Genomic DNA, 21,899 nt, shown 5'->3' with positions numbered 1-21,899 from the left:
AACATATGCTCCTTCTCTTAGATAAGGAGAAGGCATGTGAGGAATTATAAACTACAGGTTTGCTTTGAAAAAGTGAATATGAAGGAACTCATGCCTTTGTATTCAGTGGCAGGTACTACAATTAATTAATGATTTATGGGTGGCTTTTGTAGTTGTTGCCTTTAGCTAAAATGAATTAGAGAAGTCAGATTAGAGCTAGACATTTCAGTGGTAAGAGGAAAAACTCCATGAAGGAGGAAGCTATGTTAGGTAAATCGTTCAGGAGGAAATGAGATAGATCATTGCAACAGTGGGACAAAACAGGAGCTTTTCCTTGGGGGGTGTGTGTGTGTGTGAGTGTTTGTCAAACAAAAATGTCCCCAAACTTTTAAATCTTCTGGTTAGAATCTACCTGAGCACAAATTAAAATAACACAAATGGTTAATATTTTCTTTTTATAGAAGTGAATATATATTATTTTTTATCTCTAATGTAATTATTTATTTGGTGATTTTAATTAAAAGATACACAAAGTCTGAAGTTGAATATTTGCCTTTTTATTATTGGAGTCTCTCTACTCTAAATATGTATGTAAAATGGATAGAGAACTGCTTTCTAGACAGCGGATTATTAGAAAATCTAGACTAGTTTTTTACGTGCAAGTTGGCATTTGATCCTCAGGTTTTCTTTTCTTTTGTTTTTCATTCATAAAACCTTCTTAATACTGAGTGTCTTAGCTAGGGAACACTTCTTATGGGACAGGAGGGGAGAGGAAAACCCCTTAGTGAATATTATCAGCACCGAGCAGCCCGTTTTCAAAGACCATGACAAAAAGGCAAATAGGTATTATGTCATCACCCATCCATCACTCTATATGTCAGCCTTTCAATAATTCCAATCGACATTCTCGACAGGCTGGTGCAAGTTAAAGGGGCTGTTTGTTTCTAGAAATTGAGTATAGGCTGTCTATAGCCTTTTGTTCCAGATGGTTTTCTTCTGTGTCTTTTCATTTCTTTCTTTTTCTTTCTTTTCTTTTTGGGGGTATTTAATTGAAATACATGCCGAGTTTGCAGACTGCAAAGATCAGAGCTGTTTTCGTCCAGCAGTGGTAACTATGCATTAAACATTTTGATTTGTTTGAGCTTGAAGTTTAGTCCTTTTTTGCCATTTGCTTCATGGAGTTTGTGTATATTTACAGCCTCTGCATTTAATGGCCACATGCCTTATTTTCACAGATGGCCAGTGGAAGACTTTTTCTTTCTCTTAGTATAGCCTGCTTTCAGTTTTGCTACATTTGTCACAGTGCCACTACTTGCAGCTAGCAAGTGCCCACGCTTGGTGGGGAGCAATTATGGTGTGAGTTTTTAAGGAGCTTTTTAAAGGGTTTTTTTTTTTTCCAGTAAACTTTTTATGGTTTAATTTTCAAGCCTAGAAAAGCTGTGCATGTTTTCAAACAGAGAGTCTTGTGTTCTTTACATCATTCTGGTAGAGGGGTTAGTGCAGGATGGTCCAATAAAATGAGACACACAGGGCATGCCAAATTGGGTTTCAGATAGACACCCACAGGCCTCTCTGATGATTGAAATTGTCTGTTCATTTAAAGATATGAGGATAGGCTCACAATAGTATTCCTGAAAAAAAAACGAGTTTGAAAACACCGTATGGAGAATGATCTAGATATTTTTAAAGTACATTTCCATGGTACATAGATAAAAGACTAGAAGAAGAATAAACAATCATTTTGCCAAGGTGATGGGGTTGGAAATTTACATGTCCCCACATTCCTGATTTTTTCAAATTTTCTGTAAGTAAAATAAGAATCACTTTTGTTGTTGGACCAGAAGTGTTATTTTTGAAAACCTGGTCTACTAAGAATGATCTTTCCTTCCCTTCTCCCTTGCTCCCTTCTTCATCCCCAGGATCAAATAGCTGTCTTCAAGACACTTAAACATTAAGGCACTGAAATAATCAAAGAGCCATTTGTTTTTCAATTATCCTCATACTTAGTAGATGTATTGTATTCTCTATCGTCATTTATTGCAAGTGACTTTAACAATATGGATTTAAAATTATGAGGAAAATATTCTGAATTTAACATTTATTTCAAAGGGCCTCATTGAGTCTTTCCACTTATACCTTTTCTGTTTTACAAATGAGAAACACTTGTTTATGAGTATAGGAGTAAAAATAGGAGTAATAATAGCTATTGATATCTAGTTTGTATCTTACCTTTTTCAACTGCTTTCACATCAAATTTCAGTTCTGTACAGTATTATAAGCAGAAACGTATTCATATCTTTGTTTTAAAAATAAAAACCTTGAGGTATGACATTATTACAGGAATTCGAGTGGTAGATCAGTTTTTGAACCTAGGTCTTCTTGTTCAAATTTCAGTCTTTGTTTTAAAAATAAAAACCTTGAGATATGACATTATTATAGGAATTCGAGTGGTAGATCAGTTTTTAAACCCAGGTCCTCTTGTTCAAATTTCAGTCTCTTTTCTAATGGGCCATGCTGAAGATGTTCAAGAAAGTAACTCAGTGCCTGTTTGATTAGATTGTACCCCAGCGTTGGCCATGTGTATCATTTAGTACATTTTTGAGGATTTATCACACACACACACAAATCCTTTAATCAATCAGCATCTCCATCATTTGTGTATCTTTTTTCCAACTCTTTGTTTTTCCTGTTTCTGCTCCCTTTCTAGGTCTTCCTTTCTTCACCACGCACCAGCCCCCTTCATTAGAGAATGAGCCGGGAAACAGAAAGAATATGTTCCATCTTATTTATTTTGCTTCTCATAGCAGCTCTCCTAAAACACGTGAAGTTTTAGCTGTTCACTAAAATGAGATTTTAAGTATCTATTCTACTCTAAATTTTTTCCCCTAAAACTACCATGGATGATTGAAAAGTGAACTATAACCCCACTGTGCCTCTTCTATTCGTCAGACCCAGCATTTCGGAACCAAACCATTTCTCTTTAAAACAGTGCAAGTATATTTGTTTAACTGAGGTAACTACTGGCTACTGAGGCTGCATTTATAAGAATACGTACAGTTTTACAGCTTTTATTCTATGGAAAGGAAAAAGTAAAGAGCAAAGGTCTATACGTTTCTGTAGCTCACTAACTGAGTGACCCATTGTTTATAGAACAGTTATCATCAGACAACATTCCAGTTGTGTGTTTACATCTGTGCAGCCCTCCCACCTACCGGACACCCTGTGTAGGTTGTGAATTCTATTATTTTACTTAGTTGGCCTCCTATTTTTCTCACATTAAGCCTTCTGATTTGACTTGGTGTGCACAGTATCTGTATCTGCCCTGGTTTGAAATAAAGTCATGTTTTTAGACTTTGGCTGAATGCTGAACACATACACAGACACTTGAAAACTCAGGTCTTAGCTTTTTCCTCTCCTGCCTTCCCTCTTCCACATGTACAGACCATAAGCACCCCTGGGACAAGTAAGCAAGGACCAATATTTTACCATGATATTATTCACGTGTACCCTCTTTGTGAATGATTTCTTTCCTACGGATTCCTTTGAGTGGCTCTTCAGTTCATTACCCCACACACTCAATGACTTCTTCCTCTCCATGGCAGTCATGTTGAATTTGGACATATGACTGCGTGTTTCACAATGCACTTAGAATCTGTAAATCTGAGTATTATTGGACAGTCCCTTCACAAAATGTATTTCAATAATCATATTTTTTGGGTTTTGTTTCATAATTTGAAATATCTTCCTTGAATTTAAGAAAATGATGATAGAATTCTCAATTATAAATGGAGTACCTTTACATTTTGAAACATAATTAACAGCTTCTGAGGAAACTATCATCATGGATAGAGAAACATGTATAGCTGTATACATTTGTCAAAATATTTTTGTTTTGTTTGAGCAACTCCAGTCAAGTGGAACATAGAATTGAAAGAAAATGTAAAGGGCCTTTAATTCAACATATCATCTGATGTTGAATTGCCAGGCAGGTAGTCATATGACCAATACTTGAAAACCTCTAGGGAAGTGAAATTTTTTGCATCCTAAGACAGCCCACTCAATGGAGAGACAACTCTTTTATATAACTCTTCCTTCAGTGGTTCGTTATCTTTCACTTGATAACTTACAACCATTGGTCAGAAAATGAATGGAAAAATATTCCTGAAGGATACTAGATTTCAGAGTACCAAAGTGTCTGAGAAACTCACATTTGACCAGAATAAAATTAGTAAAAGATTTCTTCACATTGCATTTTTGTTGGCGTTGGAGAGAAATGTATGTGTGTATGTGTATGTGTATTTGTACATAATTTATTGTAAATCTTTTACAACAAAGCTTTCTTTCCCATTTGTGCAGTTAGATTATGTGGGTGGATGCTTATTTTTTAGAAAATGGCAATCTCAGCAAGGGTGAAACCAAGAGATTGAAGGGGATCTCAGACACACGCATTGTTTTTTATGTTCTACTTAAGCTGATGAAAAAATTCTCCAACCGATAAATCGTTATGACATTATAAATAATCTTTCATCTTCTTTGGTGGTCTGTGAGGGTCACATAATTGGAGGGTTAAAAACCTTTTTTGTTTCTTTTTTCTTCCTGTGTCATTAGTATAGAAGGAGATCATAAAAAAGGTCAGCCAGAAGGGGTTTAACTGTTACTGAGTCAACATTTGACAGTCACACTCTATTCTGTCATTTCATGCATGTGCTTTTTATGAGTTTTATAGCTTTGTGAGCTTTATTTCAGGGATGTCCATTATCATAGCCGATCCACAGCCCATCTCTTTCTTTGTGTATGTGTGTCTGATGGTGAGCAAAGCTTGTCACTTATATAAATCCCAATTTCAAGGAGTAATAGAGGAACCATGTACTCATGCAGTTTAGGCTTAGGTAACTAAGGAAATATCTACTTCCTCTAGAGCACAGTTTGTGTGGTTTTTTTGTTTTGACTCTATGAAATATCGACAAACAATGTGCCTTTTGAGCCTTTACAAACAGTGAATTTTTAGTTGTTTTCTATATAGTTGAAGTAATGGAATAAGAGAAGTTTTCAACTTAAATATGTACTAGACTTATATTATAGGGCTATAAACCATCAGGCCTGAGAATCAAATGGAAAATAAAAAAGATTAAATACATTGTCAGGAATGATGCGCAAGAGGAAAGAAAAAATCCCAACAACTTTTAGAGTTGTTACAAACATTCTCCTTTTTAATGCATATTTGTCCACTACTCTGGCTGTAGACAATAAAGGATCATAACCACAGCAGGATACTTAATACTCATATTGAAATAACTATTCCTGTAATTCTTATATTTTAGGAAGAATCTTTATCTTTTTCATTTCCCTTATTTACTTTTTCCCTAATATTAAAAGCATATCCTTTTCATTTTTTAAACTAATGAGAATCTGTCGTATATTACAGCACCATTTTACAAATTAGGATTCTGAAACTCAGGGAGGTTAATTGATTTGTCTAAAGTAGTATAGCTAATATATATGGCAGCGTTTGGTTAAAATGTCATGTTCCTGATCCCAAAGCCATTATTTTCTATATGGGTTATTTTCTCTATTTTCAGATATGTTCTTTTCCCACTGATCTCTATAGCCTTTTGCCATTCAGAACGTTGTTTGCTTAGAAAGCACTGATCTTTACTGACCACTTCTAATCAGCTAATTACCCACATCTCTTTAGATATTTCTTGGCTCTCCTTGTTGATTCCCACCATAATCTGGTGTCATGTGCAAACAATACACGTGCTGTTTTCCATTATTCAAGTCATTGGATGAGCCACAGAGCCCAAAACCAGCTGCCAAATTCCCTAAGTGAATATTAACACATTAATAATCGTTATATGAATGTTGAGTTTTAGAGTTATTCATTTGACCCCAAGAAACTATATTGTCTAAAACTTTCCTTTCTTCTGTAGATCAGATACAATTTACTTGAATGTTTCTTCAAGTCAACATAGGATCAGAAAGTTTTTCAAGTTAAGACAAACTTTACCTTAAGTTTCTTCTTGATCTTAGTAAACCTACAGAGTTGTACAAGGTTTGATTAGCCAGATAGGACTCATCTTTCCAAAGGAATTCTAGTTGTTATCCAATAGCTAGTTTTTATCCAATAGAAAGCATACAGGTCGTCTTGTTTGGTCCTTATTTGTAAATCCTCAGGACTGTTTCATTTTGACTACTTTGTAGTAATTAATCTGTTTGCACCCTGTACTCTGATGTTCCTCAGAGCAGTTCAGAATTTTGGCCAATATTTCTTTAAGTGTGTTTTTTGTTTGTTTGTTTGTTTTATTTCTAATAGGAAAAAGGTAGAAGAGAGAAAGATGAATGAATCTTATAAGTTTCAGGGCAGTGTTTGGATAGTATTGAGAAGGCAGAAAAGTATAAGTGCTATACTGGATTTATGTTCAAGAACACTGGTCTTAGACTGGGGGCATGTGGTAGTCTTTTTCTGTAAAAATTCTTGACTAATGTGCTCTTTATCAGAACCAGTTGGAACTAAGGGTATAAGTTTGGTAAAAATTATCACCTCTGCTCATCAACATATTTTTCTATTTCCATAAACTCAGTTTCTTTGGTGTTTCTTATTTCCAGCATCTTCCCATTTACCACCTCCCTACCTGACATTTACTGCCATCATTTTGTTTCAGCGGTCTCTATTTAGAAAGGATTAATTGAATTATAAGAACTTTGAGAATCACCTTTTTTCAGTAATATTCACACATTTGAAAAGAGGCTTTGGAAAGGGAACTATTTAACCCAGTGTACAGAATCAGAAACGGTTGAGTTTTAGACATGACAGTGCATAGTTGGACTCTTTGCGAAGGGGACGGCCAGGAACGGATGGGATTAGAAGTAGTAGGATGAAAGGAATCTTCCCAGTGTACCAGCATTTGTGCTTTGTAACATTTGGCTGACTTTCCTCCTATATTCCTGAATAGATTGAATTTAAACTTTTGAAGGCTATTCTTAAATCCAACTCATTCTTTTAGTAGTTCAGTATATTATCTAGAATCCTATTCACACACAGATTTATATCTACCTATATACATAAGAACTAAATATGAACTTTTACAATAGGATCAGTATTCATATGGAATTGTATAGCTAGTTATTTACTATATAACCACTGTATTATATATATATATATATACCATATATTTACCATATAACCATTTACCATATAACCTTACCTCAGTTCCTCTGTCTTCTGAATTTATTGTCAGCAAGTGTTTCTAAATTGTGGCAGTATTACCATTTTGATTTACATGCTACTGTAAGATGCTTTTTTTTGTTTGTTTGTTTGTTTTTTTTTTTTTTTTTTTTGAGGTACGCGGGCCTCTCACTGTTGTGGCCTCTCCTGTTGCGGAGCACAGGCTCCAGACATGCAGGCTCAGCGGCCATGGGTCACGGGCCTAGCTGCTCCACGGCATGTGGGAAGAACATGTGGGACCTTCCCGGACCGGGGCACGAACCTGTGTCCCCTGCATCGGCAGGCGGACTCTCAACCACTGCGCCACCAGGGAAGCCCTGTAAGGTGTTTTAATTAAAGGCACAACACACCTTCTTCAGGTCCTCCAATCACTTCTCATTTACCCTGTTCACATGACTGAGAATTAGCTTAAATGACTATACAAAAGGTCACAAAAGAAGTGCAGGTGACTGTGTTTACTTCCACTGTCTCCTACTGACATCCTCTTAAGAAGTATCATAAATTCCACTTTTGGGTAGCTAATTGAATCATTTTATTATACTCTGTGCTTTAGAGGTAGATGATTAGAGGCTACTTATTGTAAAAACTACTTGTGACTTTCCAGCTCATCCTTTGCTAATTTTAGCTACGTGGTAAGATGGTGCAAGGTCCATACAGCTGAATGCAGAATCTTCAGAGTCACTTAACATTTCATGTTTTCTACTCCGACTGCCTTCATTTTGCTGTTTCTTCTTGAAAGACTTTACTTCAAAATAGAAAATATGTAGCATTATTGCCCCATACACTTTTAAATAAAAACCTGAGAGGTGATCCATGCCCAGTACTTTCCCCAAAGATAGTACAATAAAGTATTCATTGACCCGGGGACTTTCAGATTATGTTGATGGAATGTGTTTTTTTTTTTTTTTAATGTAACTGTCTTCTATTTTAGCAGCTACATTTACTCTAAAGACAGTCTGTTAAGCTGGTGTCCTTGGTGCTCCTGGGCTCAGCTGAATATATACAGCAGACTCTCTCAGCAAAAGAAATGTAGAACATGTAAAGCAGATGAAAATACCAGTTTCATACACAAAACAAAATTGGGTGAGGTTCTACATTTTTAAATATATAATTTATTTCAACTTTAGTACTATATAATCTTATAGAACTAAAGTTGGTATAAACTATTTTGTTTTCAGTTTCTCTACTGTATTTTATACTGATTGACAATTTAAAATATTTTTTCTATTAAATCGTATATCAGACTTTGATGAAGAGAGACATGGATTCCAAGGCCTCTAAATTAAGAGAATTTTTCATCTAGTGTGTATAGTTGAAATACTGTCAGAGATTTTATAGAGGTAAAGTATATACTGTATGAAGAATTTCAGTACCCTGCTGGCTCTTGTTGGGAACGTTAGTTGGGTCCTTTACCTGTAATACAATTATCTTAAATAGTTGATTATTTTCTGTGAACCTTTTTTTTTTTTTTTTTTTTGGCTGTACGCGGGCCTCTCACCGCTGTGGCCTCTCCCGCTGCGGAGCACAGGCTCCAGACGCGCAGGCTCAGCGGCCATGGCTCACGGGCCCAGCCGCTCCGCGGCATGTGAGATCTTCCCAGACCAGGGCAGGAACCCGTGTCCCCTGCATCGGCAGGCGGACTCTCAACCACGGCGCCACCAGGGAAGCCCTCTGTGAACTTTTTATTGTGTCAGTAGCTGTTCCGCAGCTACTGATTCATTTGTGTAACTCGTGACTGTGTTCCTCAGAAGATGAGGTGCATGATTACCAAGAAACATGAGCAAATTTTATGAAATCCAATAGGTGCTTTTCTTAAAGCTGCTTTGGAACCGCATCATCCTCAGAGCAATGATGGAAAGTTCTAGAGAGAGTTGTAAACCTTTTATTGTATGCTTTTCTGTTCTTAAAATCACCCAATTACTTAATTTGGAAATAGCTTAAAATCTCACGTGGTGTAGATTAAGCATTATATTTTTCTTGAAAATAATTTACTTTGTAATGCCATGTTCTCCATGAATTCAGATCATGCACTGCATGCTTTCAAATGACTTGATGTCTTTGCAGATCTAATTTTGGTATATTTGTATCTCAGATAATTCTCCAACTCAATATTTTGGCTTAGCAATCCAAATCAAATCGTGGTCCAAGTAGCAGGCACTCACATTGAATGTACAGAGACTTGACAAGCAATTAACAATGAATATTGAAACGTCTTCATTACCCTTGCATGAGGAATGCAGATGGCATTTAGAGAGATGGCAACCCGAGGGCACTACTGTGAATTATGTTTCAATCATTTGGTCACCTGACTATTGGAAGACTTTCTCTGGGCCTCATGCCACTTCTATACTTTTCCTGTCTGGCTAAAAATAAAGCAGGCATTCCAAATGTTGTAAAACAGGTTGCTTCCATGAAATTTCTATGCACATTTTGTGATTTGGGAAGGTTGTCTCCAAGGATCCCAGCATCCATCCTTTAGGCTCAGCAAACCCAAATGCCAAGACTGTATAGGGGATTCTGCGAATCAGAGTCCCTTCAAACATCCTGCTGATCATTGGCTTCAGTTACCTCAGTTATAACGTGCTGAATGTGCAAAGGTGAATAAATCAGCATCTCCTCCCTTCCAGGAGCTAATGTGTTATATATAGCCCAAGGAAAAAAATGTCTTTGAATAATTATAATTTCCAGATTGAGATCTCATTATAAATTTCTTTTTTAAAGGAAAAAACAACACTGGAGAGTCTGACTCAGCAACTGGCAGTTAAACAGAATGAAGAAGGAAAATTTAGCCATGCCATGATGGATTTCAATATGAGTGGAGATTCTGATGGTTTGTGAAATTTTTCATATATATTCCAGTAGTGTGCAGAAGTGTCTGTTTAATACCAATTAAAACTACTAAAAAATATACAAACCGCCACCTCATACCTCATCATTACAGTAAGAGTTCACATGTACTGAGTGGTTCCCACCTGCCCAATGCTCTGCTGAGTGCTATGCATAAATCATCTCTTTACTCCCCAGTACAACCTGTGACATAAGAACTCTTACAGGTATAGAGATTAGCCCTTAGGAATTTTGAGTCATATTTTCCAAGACTACAGGGCTGTAAGCACCAAAGGCAGGTCTTGGATTCAAGATGGCATGATTCTAAAGCAAATGCTCTCAATCATCATCGTCCCTGTCTCTCACTTCCCTATTTCTTACACCTGAAACAAACTTTTCAAAAATGTTTTTCTATAAGCACATTTTGAGGTTTTCATTTGTCAAACCCTGACCAGAATACATGGCTCAGAGGACATTTTCAGGATAGTTTCTTGCATCTGGGACCCTTTCCCTCTTATACTATCTACCATACAGTCAGGTGCCCTGCCTACCCTCTGTAACCCAACTAGAGCTCCAGCGGTACAGTCTCATGCTTCCCTCACATGCCTTGAGACTTCTGTTGTCTGCGTCATCTTTGAACGTTCTAAACATCCACAGGGACAACCAAATAAATTGATGCTCTAATTCTAATAGCACAGCAAAGAGGGAAAAAGAAGAAAGTGCTTTTCCTCTTACACTGAGCCCCGACTGGGACCCTCTCTCCAGTGTCAGGTGACATACATGCATTTCAAGAGCATGGTCCTCAACTTTGTTACCATGGCAGAAGCTCCCTGCATACAGAAAAAGACTGAACCAGCGCAAACCAGTGAGCAGCCAAGGGGCTAGCCAAACTTGAGCATTTAACCAGATAATTCTGTCGAGACCAAATTTTATTGAATTGGATATCCAAGAAAAGTCTGTGTTTTTCTAGCCTATTGTATCCAGATGTTTCCTTCTCTTTTCTGCTTCGCTTGGCTAAGATAAACCTGGTCTAAGTACATACAGAGAGCTTGTTTAGCTTTGATGAAATCACATAATGTTCATTTTATTGCTTATGTTGCTGTAAGGTGTAAGAACAAGAAAAAGCAGCTGTGCAAATGATCATTTGCCAGCTACAAACCCATTTTAGGAAGATGTCACCATATATTAGCACTCATTTTTGTCAATAAAAAGACAATTACTGGTAATAACACATTTCATAAATTTTAAGTTGTATCAGCGTGATAAAATATACCCATGGTAATCAGCATTAAAACATCAAAATTGTTGTTGCTGTTATTTGTTATATTCAGTCATGCTCATATGCAAAATATTTTCCAATCTTCATCAGAACAAAGGGCATACTACGAAAGAGAAATAATAAGAAATTCCAAATAAGCTGTGTTTTTTGTTTGCTGCTACAGAGGTCTTCAAGTCTGGGTAATTTTGTTTGATTCCTGTTCCTTCAAATTAAGAAAGGAAAAGGAGGATGAAGGAAGAAAAGAAGAGCAGTGCTCTAGAAAAATCCCGAAATATTTGAAATTTTTACATGCTAACAGAATATATCTCTTTCATCTTTTGTAATGACAATCCTGGAGAACATAGTGCCAGAGTTATATGTTTTGCTTCTCATTTTCTTTGCCTAAATTCAAGTATCTCTGGAAGCAGTTTAATCTGCTGAAGCCACTCTACAAAGTCAGATAAAGCCTAGAGGAGTGCCTGAAGCTCCCCAAGGTTCCAGTGTGACACTTGGTCATGTTTTATCATCCTGAGTCTTGCTGTTTGGAATGTAATTATCAATGGATCTCTTTGGATAACTTAGATGTTAGTGGGAAAATTCAGGGAAATGAACATTTTTTTTTTCACCTTAAATATGTGACTGTAGACTTCGTAAGAAACCATAGAATGTAACCATTTGTTTGTTCTTTTCCTACCATTTTCAAGTATGTTTTGGGAACCAGACTGTCATTGCTGCATCAGCATATTTCATGCATGTATTAGCACATAATTTCAAAGAAAAGCCAAACACATTATAGGAGATATTATCTATATTGTATTTTAACCTTAAACATTTGTTTAGCAGTGTTTTTATATAGCCTCAGAGAGAGAAAAAGTATGCTATGTTCTGTCAGTCTTCAGGTAGCAGAGACACATCCTTACCTGTAGTCATCCATTCTGCTGAACAGTTTGGTGTTTCACAATTTTGTAAGCTTTTTGACCTATCTAATATTTCTACAGTACCGGCATGCCTGTTGACCTAACCCAACTATTCTCTTTCCAATTTGTATCAAAGATCACATATTCAAGTTTCTTGTGTGCTCTTGAAAGTAAATGGTGAAACAGTCCATAGTCCATTGAAAGAAAGGAAAAATATATTAGAAATGGACTTAAAAATACAAATAACAACATTTGACACCTCAAGGCTTATCACAGAACCTTCATAAACAAGCATCTGGCTCAAGAACTAGAAGTACCATTATTTGATGTGCTTTTGATCTTCCGATATTTTAATAGGCTGAAAAACAATAATGCAAGGAAGGGAATTGCCATAAGTTTTAACACTAACGTGAAGCAATGTTCCCTGTTTTTAGGAAGTGCTGGAGTCTCAGAATCAAGAATTTATAGAGAATCCAGGGGGCGTGGTAGCAATGAACCCCACATAAAGCGTCCAATGAATGCCTTCATGGTGTGGGCTAAAGATGAACGAAGGAAAATCCTTCAGGCCTTTCCTGACATGCACAATTCCAACATCAGCAAGATACTGGGTAAGAAAAGTATTAAGGGTTAAGTGATGTATGAACTACAGGTACAGTTTTGTTTTCTGCATTTGTTGAAAGAGACTGGGTTTGGAAGCCAGGCAGCTCATGTTTTCTACTTATCTAAAAATTAGGTACATCTTACTGAGCCTTTTCTTCTGACCATGAAGCATTCCACATTTATCAAGAAATTGTGCCCAGATTCTGATTTAGATGTGTGTTCCTACACTAGTTGTTGTAATATTTCCTCTTCTTCAAAAATTTAAAGTATTTGTATTAAGACTAGGAAAAAAAGCTCTTTTCACACAAGCCACTCAGTATTGGTATTGACCTTATTTTTTCTTTTCCTTTGTAAACACTATAGAATTCGTCATGTCATGGGGGTGAGGGTGGAGGTGGAGATGATGTCTGTTCTAATACTATAATTGAAAATCAGTTTAGATTTTCAGGACACAAGAAGACGTTTGGGTGTACATTTTTTAATTTTTACTTTTAGTATCCTTACGCGTATTTTCAGTATCATATAAAAAGGGACTTTCCCTGCTATTGCAGCTTTCAGCTTAACAGATGACAAAAGCACATATTTACCCAACATACATAGACACTGAAGCACACAGCAAAGATGGTTGAAAGGAAAGAGTACTGATTATAAAGAGACCTATTATACACCAATTTAAGTCCCAGAAAGAAGGAAGGGAAGAGGCCATTTCTTTGGTGCTGTTCTCTTGACATCATTACCATCATCAATGTCATCCTCACCATCATCTTTACCTTCAAGAGCATGGTGTCCAGGTTCTTGACAACCTAAGCAAGTTTTTATTTTCTCTGACTTCTAAGAGCTAAATAAAAAAATTAGAAGAAGAACACTTAACTCTATCAGCACATTTTGTCTTTGACAAATAAGCAACAAAATTTGTTGAAGTTATTAAAGCTTTGTTAAAATCCATAGTGCACTTGGAATTACACGTAGCTAATGTAGTTTGCCTTTTGATTCTTTACATTAAGGAACCAATCATCTGAAAGTGGTTACTAAACATGTACATGCGTTTTTATGATCCCATATTTTCAACAACGGTAATAGGGTGCCTCCCAGTCCACAGTGTACATTTGTAATGAAACAAAAACAAACAAAAACCATTAACTACTTAAACTTGTGTCTCAATTTTCATCTAAGTGATTTTGAGCTCTTTAGATGAAGGTTACCTCAAAAGATATGAGCATGTGAAGCTTTGTATGTACATAGAAAACATGAATATTTATGCATAAATATGTATGAATATTTATGTATAAATATATATCCAAATATAATAAAAAACTGAAACTGATCAAAAGAAAATGCATATTTTTTGCATCTCTACCATCTCTGATCTATTTTTCTTTTTTTGAAAACATTCTACCTTCCATATGAATTTTTCGTTTAAAAAAATACCATATCTGTTTCATTTGGAAAAACTCGAGAAAAGAATAAAATACTTGATGTAAGCTTATTTCATATTTTAATATATCAGTTATTATCAAATTAGAAATCCCCAAATGTCAAAAAAACACTAAAAACTAAGATTGTTTAACGTGTCTTTATATCATTCATTTATGTGTCTGAATACTAAAAAAATAATAATCACTGATTAAAACCTTACTCTAAGTATGAGAGAAATACCAGTGAAATATTTTAGGAAATAGAGCAAAAGCCTTCATGGGAAAGAGATGACTGGCTAAAAGAATTCCTTTCTGGTTTGAAGGAGAGAATATTAGAATGACTATATGATTATATCATAATAGGCTGCATGAAAGAGAATGCTGCCTAGCTTAAGATTTTTCAATGAAATTATATTAATTAAAGATATAGCAGGGAAAAAAAAACCCCACCGAGGTGTCTTGGGCCTCAATATTTAGTCATAGCGTCAAATAAATAAGTGATCTTCAAATACCCACAAGATCATTCTAAATGGCTCATTTCATATAAAAGTACAAAGAAAGCTTGATGTTTTCCCTTTTACTAATTGTTTTGGATAACAGCCTCTGACAGCATGCCACTAATTCATTCTGCTTAAAACAGGCGCTTGAGCTGGGTTGACATTTTACGTAGTCTCCGGAGATCCTAGTTGACATTTTAAAGGGCTTCTAAGCATTTTATAATACCCTAAAATCTGGTTTTAATAAGCCATTCTGCTGAAATTGTTAACATAAGGAATCACCTTTTACCGTTTGGCGCTAGATCAGGGGACGGGGGACGTCTTTTTCTGATTAGGTATACAGTAGTTAGAGTAAAATGTGCAAACTCATTACAGACCCCGTGGAGATGACACTGTTGCCCAGCTCAAACTCTTCATTTTTAGTGTGTTGCCAGGCTTAGAAAGGAAAAGAGTACTTTCAAGACTGAGATTTTTTTTCTCATTTTGAACATCAAATATTTTAGATTGAATCTTCTTTTTTGTCATCAGGAGGAATATCTGAATGTACTTAATTCTCTTTTCATCGTTGAAGGCTCATCTTTTGAAAACAGCAGGGAACTTTTACTCCCTGTACATGGTCCAGGGTGAGCAGCCAGCCACACCCAAATCAAGGAGATGTTTTCATCTCTTTTGAAGGTATCTAAAATTCTGCCCTCCCATCCTCATCTAGTGAGTTTCAGGGGGTTACACTGCAGCTACAAACAGTGGTTGGTGTACCTGCAAAGCCATTGAAACCAAAACCAAACTGTCATTTGGTTATCCGCATTCGAAAGCTATTATTAAAAAATGGTAGCTGCCTTTGCCACCAAACTGAACCACTGTTCTGCTCGGTCGTATAATGGAGTAGTTAGCTTAAGCATTAACTGGGTCAAATTGGCCCTTAATTCTTAATTTTGAAAAGACATGTAACAGTGATATGGCCATATTTTTCAATATAGCTTAGAATTCAGTGATACTTCCAGAGAAATTATATTATCAAGTTTCAAAATATTTTGATTCCAGTTCATACCACAGTTAGAGGCCAGCTTATTTGAGAATTTACACATCTTTTACTATCCTTTTTTTCTCTGCATTTTAGCCAGAACAACTTTAGGTTCCTCTACTCCCCCTTCCCACTACAAAGCCTTGACCATTCTATTCTTCCTCCATAGGCTGCTCTTGTTTTTTCAATCCCTCTAGGAGTCATTTTTGCAGCGATGCCTTCCTGACCTACAGAAGATTGATCTCACCTCCTTATCATATGTTCTCATAGCTTCCTGTACTTTCCACAATTAAAATTATACATTTTGCAATTACGTATTTAATGTATTTCTTCTCGGCTGGAATATAAGCTCCAAGAAGATAGGAACCGTAACAACTCACTGCTGCATATCTAGTGATGAATACAGCATCATGCACATAGTAGGAAATCTAAACATAGCTCTTACATTCCAAGGCATGTTACTATGAGGCATAAACATTCCCTTTCCTTAGTGAAAAAATATTCTTTTTTGAGCTGATAGAACATTTAGACTTAGGGAAGAAGCTTTGGCAATTCCTATTCTGAGAATGCTAGTTTCTTTGTTTTATTTGGTGGTAAACATAGTGAATTTCAAGTCAACCATCCTTGATCCACTGTTTGATTTCTTTAATTATTCAGTAAGTTATTCTGATAAGTTCACTTTTCCACTTCCTATTCTGAGGGTCAAAATTCTGGTATACATACATATAAGAAACTCCACAAGAAGAATTGATCTAGTTCAATAGTATTATAGGTTTACTTGTGTTTATATTTACCCTGAGAACGACATAATGATTTTCAAGTTCCTCTAGAAAATAATGTTGAATAATAAAGAGTTTGAGTTTGTACCTACAAATGATACGGCCTGACCAGCTAACTAAATGTTGGACACTGTATTTAAATACAAGTTTGAGAAAGGAGTAGAAAAATTGTTATTATTTGAACTGTAACCTGAGTTTCTGTTGTAAATATAATGAAATCATATTGGCTGTCTAGATTGGAAAAAATCTGTTTATAAATCTTTGTAACACCTACGTGGATATACCCACCCAAGCAACATCTGTTCCAATAGGAAAGAATTCTAAGGGAGGAGATGTTGTCCCTTTCTCTGCATTCGTTTAATAAATGTAACAGCCCATATTGAGGAATTCTGTACATTTGTAGGAAAGTACTATTCATTAGTGAGCTATTTGCATTTGAGATGTGGAGTTATGGTTAAGTAATGAATTCATTCAAAAGGTTTACGATCTTGCTTAGGTAAAGGCAGCAGTGCCAGTACATATTTGCTAGGCATCTCCTAATTCCAGTTATTTTGGTCTTTGTGCATTTGGGTAGAGTTGAGCTGAGTACTTGCAGATAAACATCTGCAAATAGATTTTTCTCACATTCTTAATAAAAAATAAACATTACTACTACTACTACTTCTGTTACTACTGCACATAGCCATACTGATAGAATCAAAGCTTTAAATCACATCTATATTGAGAATAAGCATAAACTGTTTTTAATTAAGCTTCCAATAGTTGTTTTTTTGCAATCCTACTTGAATCCAAACCAAAATTAAAAGCGAAAAGAAAGGGAAAACCAATTTGGGCTAACATTACTAATGCATACTCTATCACAGGAAGTGACATTTTTATATATTATTGAAAGTGATTTATTAAGAGAAAAATGTTACTGAACACATACTTATTATTGTGAGTTTTGATTTCTGCTAGATCCTATATAGTAGATGGGTATAGGTATGTAAGGATACATGTTGTACCACAATTTCAATTTCAATTCTGACTAAGTCTGAGTCAGTGATCCACAAGTTAATAGTTGTGTGACCTTGGGTAAGTTACTTCATCTATTTGAACTTCAATTTTTTAATCTTTAGAAATAGGTATAAATGTTGTCTACTTACGAGGTTATGGTGAAAGGTAAAAATGAAACAACTTATGTAAAGGTTTTAGTACGGTATCTAGCTCACAGTAGTTACCCAGTGCATGTTCATTAATGTATTTTTTAGAATTAGAATTTTAATGAAGTAAATTTTTAACTGATCACATAAACATATTTAAACATTTGGGGGAGGATGAGAATTACACGTACCATACGTTAGAAACCTTTGTAGTAAGTAATGTACCCTGCATAACAATACTCAGTAACTAGATAATTACCCTCAGATTCAAAATATGTAATGCATTTTTGAATAACTTTTCAGTTCACAGTTGAATTACATCATGGTCTAATGTAGAAATGAAAGATATTTCCATTAAATCATCTATGAGCTTTTAAGTACATAAGGTACAAGTTTGGCTAAATTGTTCATTCAAGCCAGAAGAAAAATACTGCTTAGTGTTTGTATCTCTGGGTGCACAGTCTTTGAGGACACTGCCACCAACACCTCTGTTCTTGTGGCATCTCACCTCTTGAGTCAGAGCTCACTAATCATAACGTTTTTATGTATTTCTGGGATTTGGCCAACATTTTTACTTTAGACTTTCGTGTTCTCAGTTATACCTTTTTAGGATCCTCAGCCGCTGTGCAAATGGGAATTGTGACGTTTTTTTCCTCATAGGATCTCGCTGGAAAGCTATGACAAACCTAGAGAAACAGCCATATTATGAGGAGCAAGCCCGTCTCAGCAAGCAGCACCTGGAGAAGTACCCTGACTACAAATACAAGCCCAGGCCGAAGCGCACCTGCCTGGTGGATGGCAAAAAGCTGCGCATCGGGGAATACAAGGCAATCATGCGGAACAGGCGGCAGGAAATGCGGCAATACTTCAACGTTGGGTAAGGACCTTGTGGTCATCTTCCCATAGAGAACATTTCCCGTTACACTTAATGGGATGTGCGATGTATTTGTTTAGTTGCAAAGCAGCATTTTGAGCAAGCACCTGAGCACAGTGTATTTTCAGAGACTAAACTGTCCCCTTATAATCCTGAGAAAGAACACTTCATGGGAATTCATTCCAGGCTCCTAGAACAATGACTCTGATGCGGGAGCTATGTCAATAGCTGGTTTGAAAATAAAATATCTGAGAGTAAAGAATTTTGAAGTTTGCTATTAAAAACATAGAAGTCTTCCTGGTTCTTTTTCTTGCTGGTTTTCATTAATTCCAAGGCCTCACAGTGTAAATTCCACAGCAGCTAACGACTTAGCTGAGATAATACAACATAAAACTGATTCCAAAAGAAAGACTTGTTTCTGAATATAGCAGAGCCTCTGGGCTCTCAAGGCACACGTGTGGCCTTACAAGATCACATAAAGTAGGGATTCTCTTCAGGGTAGAACAAGTTGTGAATGGGAAAGTTTCCTTCTGAATTAAGGATGCTTCTCTCAGTATGTCTTACCCTGCTTCCTATAGCAAAGGCCTGCAACCACATTGTTTCTGCATAATTTTATCAAAAAGCACAGAAATAAAGTTGTTCATATATGGAACAGTAAATAAGATCCTGAGAGCTTCTTAGAATAATAAGTACTGTTCTGAAAATGGCCAGAGGATACTTTACAAAAAAACCACAAAACTTTTCTAATCTGCCCTATCCCCTCCACTCCCCTGAAAGCAGCTGCTTGCTTTGTCCAAAGGGTCTGTGATTTATATCCCAGTGCAGTACTCTTCTCCACACTGAGCACGAGACCCAGCGCTCCTTGGGGAAATCGTAAATAGACAAATGAATGAAAGAAGGCATAAATGAACATCATCTATTAATCCCTTCATACGCGGACCAGCTACAGAATATATCTGTGGAGCCCAGTGTAAAATGAAAATGCGGGGTCCCTGCATTTTTTAAGAATTTCACGATTGTGACAACAGAACTTTAAACCAAGTGTAGGATCTGTCTAAGCCCCGGGTCCTGTACAGCTGCAGAGGTGGTCCACCCATGAGGCCAGCCCTACTTCCTACCTCCACTGAAAACTATTTCAGGGATGAGGTGGACCCTGTTCAGTTCTGGTGAGCTCTGGGCAGTAAAGTTTTATTTTGAGAGCTCTAAGAATTTAGGGTTTTTCCATTAAAATTGAATTATCTTTAGGTTTAATTCTTTTAAAAACTGTTTTCGACATGTTGTAGTGAAGGAAAAATTAACTCGGGCTCAGGGACTTGAGTTCTTCTGCTTAATCTTTCTGTCCCTCAGTTTCTTTTCATAAAGTAGAAAAGTAGCAATCACTTTAAGAATCAAATGGGTAACACGTGCAAATGCCTTGTAATCTATAAAGCACTACATAGAAGTAAGGTATTGGGATCAAAGTAGGATACAGTTTCCATCAGGGTGAAAATCATGACCTTCGAGTTGGACAACTTGAGCAAATTAATTATAGAGTAAGTAAGGCCTGCATCCAACTGTCCACTCACCCACGGTCTCTTTTTGGGAATTCCTCTCCAACAGGCAACAAGCACAGATCCCCATCGCCACTGCTGGTGTCGTGTACCCTGGAGCCATCGCCATGGCTGGAATGCCCTCCCCTCATCTGCCCTCAGAGCACTCAAGCGTGTCCAGCAGCCCGGAGCCTGGGATGCCTGTTATCCAGAGCACTTACGGCGTGAAAGGAGAGGAGCCACATATCAAAGAAGAGATCCAGGCTGAGGACATCAACGGAGAAATTTATGATGAGTACGAGGAGGAAGAGGATGATCCAGATGTAGATTATGGGAGTGACAGTGAAAACCATATTGCAGGACAAGCCAACTGATAAGGGTCAAAAGATTGTTGTGACCTTAGGACTTAAAGAAGCCCTAGCTGGTTCATCCTTACCAGTGGCCAAGCACATTAACTTTCTCATACACTGACTGTTACTTTAACTGTTAGTCTTAAATAGTTGGGACATCAGCTGACTAATAGACCTCAGCCTCAAAAGGCTTGGAAAGGAAATAAAAATACAACAAGCAAACAACAATATCAACAACAAGAGATTGAAATAAGCTATGGGTAAAATAATGCCAGTAATTCAGCTGCTACATCCAAGCACTGAAGTCTTACCCGTCAACTTTTTTTTTTAATAAACTTTATGGCTGTTTGTTCTACAATGTTCTAGAAATTCTCACTCAGGTACACAGTGCCAACAAGTGGCTTGTGAATGTGTTTTGTTGTTTTGTGCTACAGTTTTTAAAAAGAAATAAGTTTTGTTTTTTGGGGTTTCTGGGTTTTTTTCCTTTTCTTTCTTTCCTTTCGTTGTTTTTGTTTTTGTTTTTGTTTTTGTTTTCGGTAATGCACCTGACAGAAAAAAAAAAAAAGAAAGATGAATTTCTCTTTACTTCTCTCCACCTTCTCCATCTCTATACTTTAAAGATGGGAGTCTGTGCATGGGGGGGAAGAGGGAAAAAGAGCCTGTTTTTAACTTCCTTGCTATCCACCACAAAATAAGCAATCATTTTCTTTAGAGGACTTTCTTATCTGTTGCACACCACACTACATCTTTGAGCAAGTGCCAAATTTGTACTGAAGTATTGACCCAGTTGATTTTTTTCCCTTTCCTTTTTCCTGTTCCTTCTTAAATTAGGACAGTGTTATATCTTAGACAATCCCTTGAAAAACCTGAAATACCAGCAGCTGGTGAGATTTGACTTTTTTTTTTTAATGGAAACTGTAGGTGCTGTTCTCAGGTGAAAAGAGAGAGAGAGAGACATAAGAAATTTAGAGAAAAAAATATTTTCTGATCTTGGATTTTTGTGTGTATGTATGTGTGTGATTATGGTACTAATTGGAATAATGTTGGACCATTGTGAGTTAAACCCACATCTGGGGATGAAATCCCACATCCTTCTAAGTGACTGGTCTGGAAGCAGCCATGATCTTGACTTTGCACTTCAAATGACAACCAATATAGGGCTCAGAAATTATATTTTTAAACTTCTAATATGATTATTATTGGATAGATCAGGTGGCCCTGTGTAATAGAGGGGTGCGTGTATAACAGGGAAGCAAACTGTTCCCAGATGTTCCTTCTCCCTGGTCAGATGGTTCCACTAACATTTCCTACCTAATGATTTCTGTTTGTTTTTCCTGTTGATAACTTCAAGCAAAACAATCATTATTTCCCTTGAATATATTTGCCCATATTCTAGAAATATAGAATTAGCTTATTTCTTCAACATTCCATCCTTTCCTGATCAGGAAATGGAACTGATGATTTTATAAGGTATTTTTCATCCCTCC

At 36.5% G+C, this 21,899-nt stretch overlaps 1 protein-coding gene across 15 annotated transcripts in view; it reads left to right on the top strand.

Annotated features, from left to right (window-relative positions):
- Positions 1-21,483, top strand: part of SOX5 (SRY-box transcription factor 5) — a 989,998-nt gene extending 968,515 nt beyond the window's left edge. For all 15 annotated transcript variants that reach the window (XM_060024445.2, XM_060024443.2, XM_060024448.2 and 12 more), the window contains 4 exons: positions 9,926-10,034; positions 12,640-12,813; positions 18,320-18,536; positions 20,133-21,483. In XM_060024445.2, coding sequence (XP_059880428.1) covers positions 9,926-10,034; positions 12,640-12,813; positions 18,320-18,536; positions 20,133-20,436 — 804 coding nt within the window. In that variant the 3' untranslated portion in view covers positions 20,437-21,483. The remainder of the gene's footprint in view (positions 1-9,925; positions 10,035-12,639; positions 12,814-18,319; positions 18,537-20,132) is intronic.
- The last annotated feature ends 416 nt before the right edge of the window (positions 21,484-21,899 follow it).

The sequence above is a fragment of the Delphinus delphis genome, chromosome 11 (genome assembly GCF_949987515.2).
Source record: "Delphinus delphis chromosome 11, mDelDel1.2, whole genome shotgun sequence".
NCBI classification, from domain to species: Eukaryota; Metazoa; Chordata; class Mammalia; order Artiodactyla; family Delphinidae; genus Delphinus; species Delphinus delphis.
The sequence above is the reverse complement of the archived record's forward strand: the minus strand, read 5'-3'. Positions and strand labels throughout refer to the sequence as shown.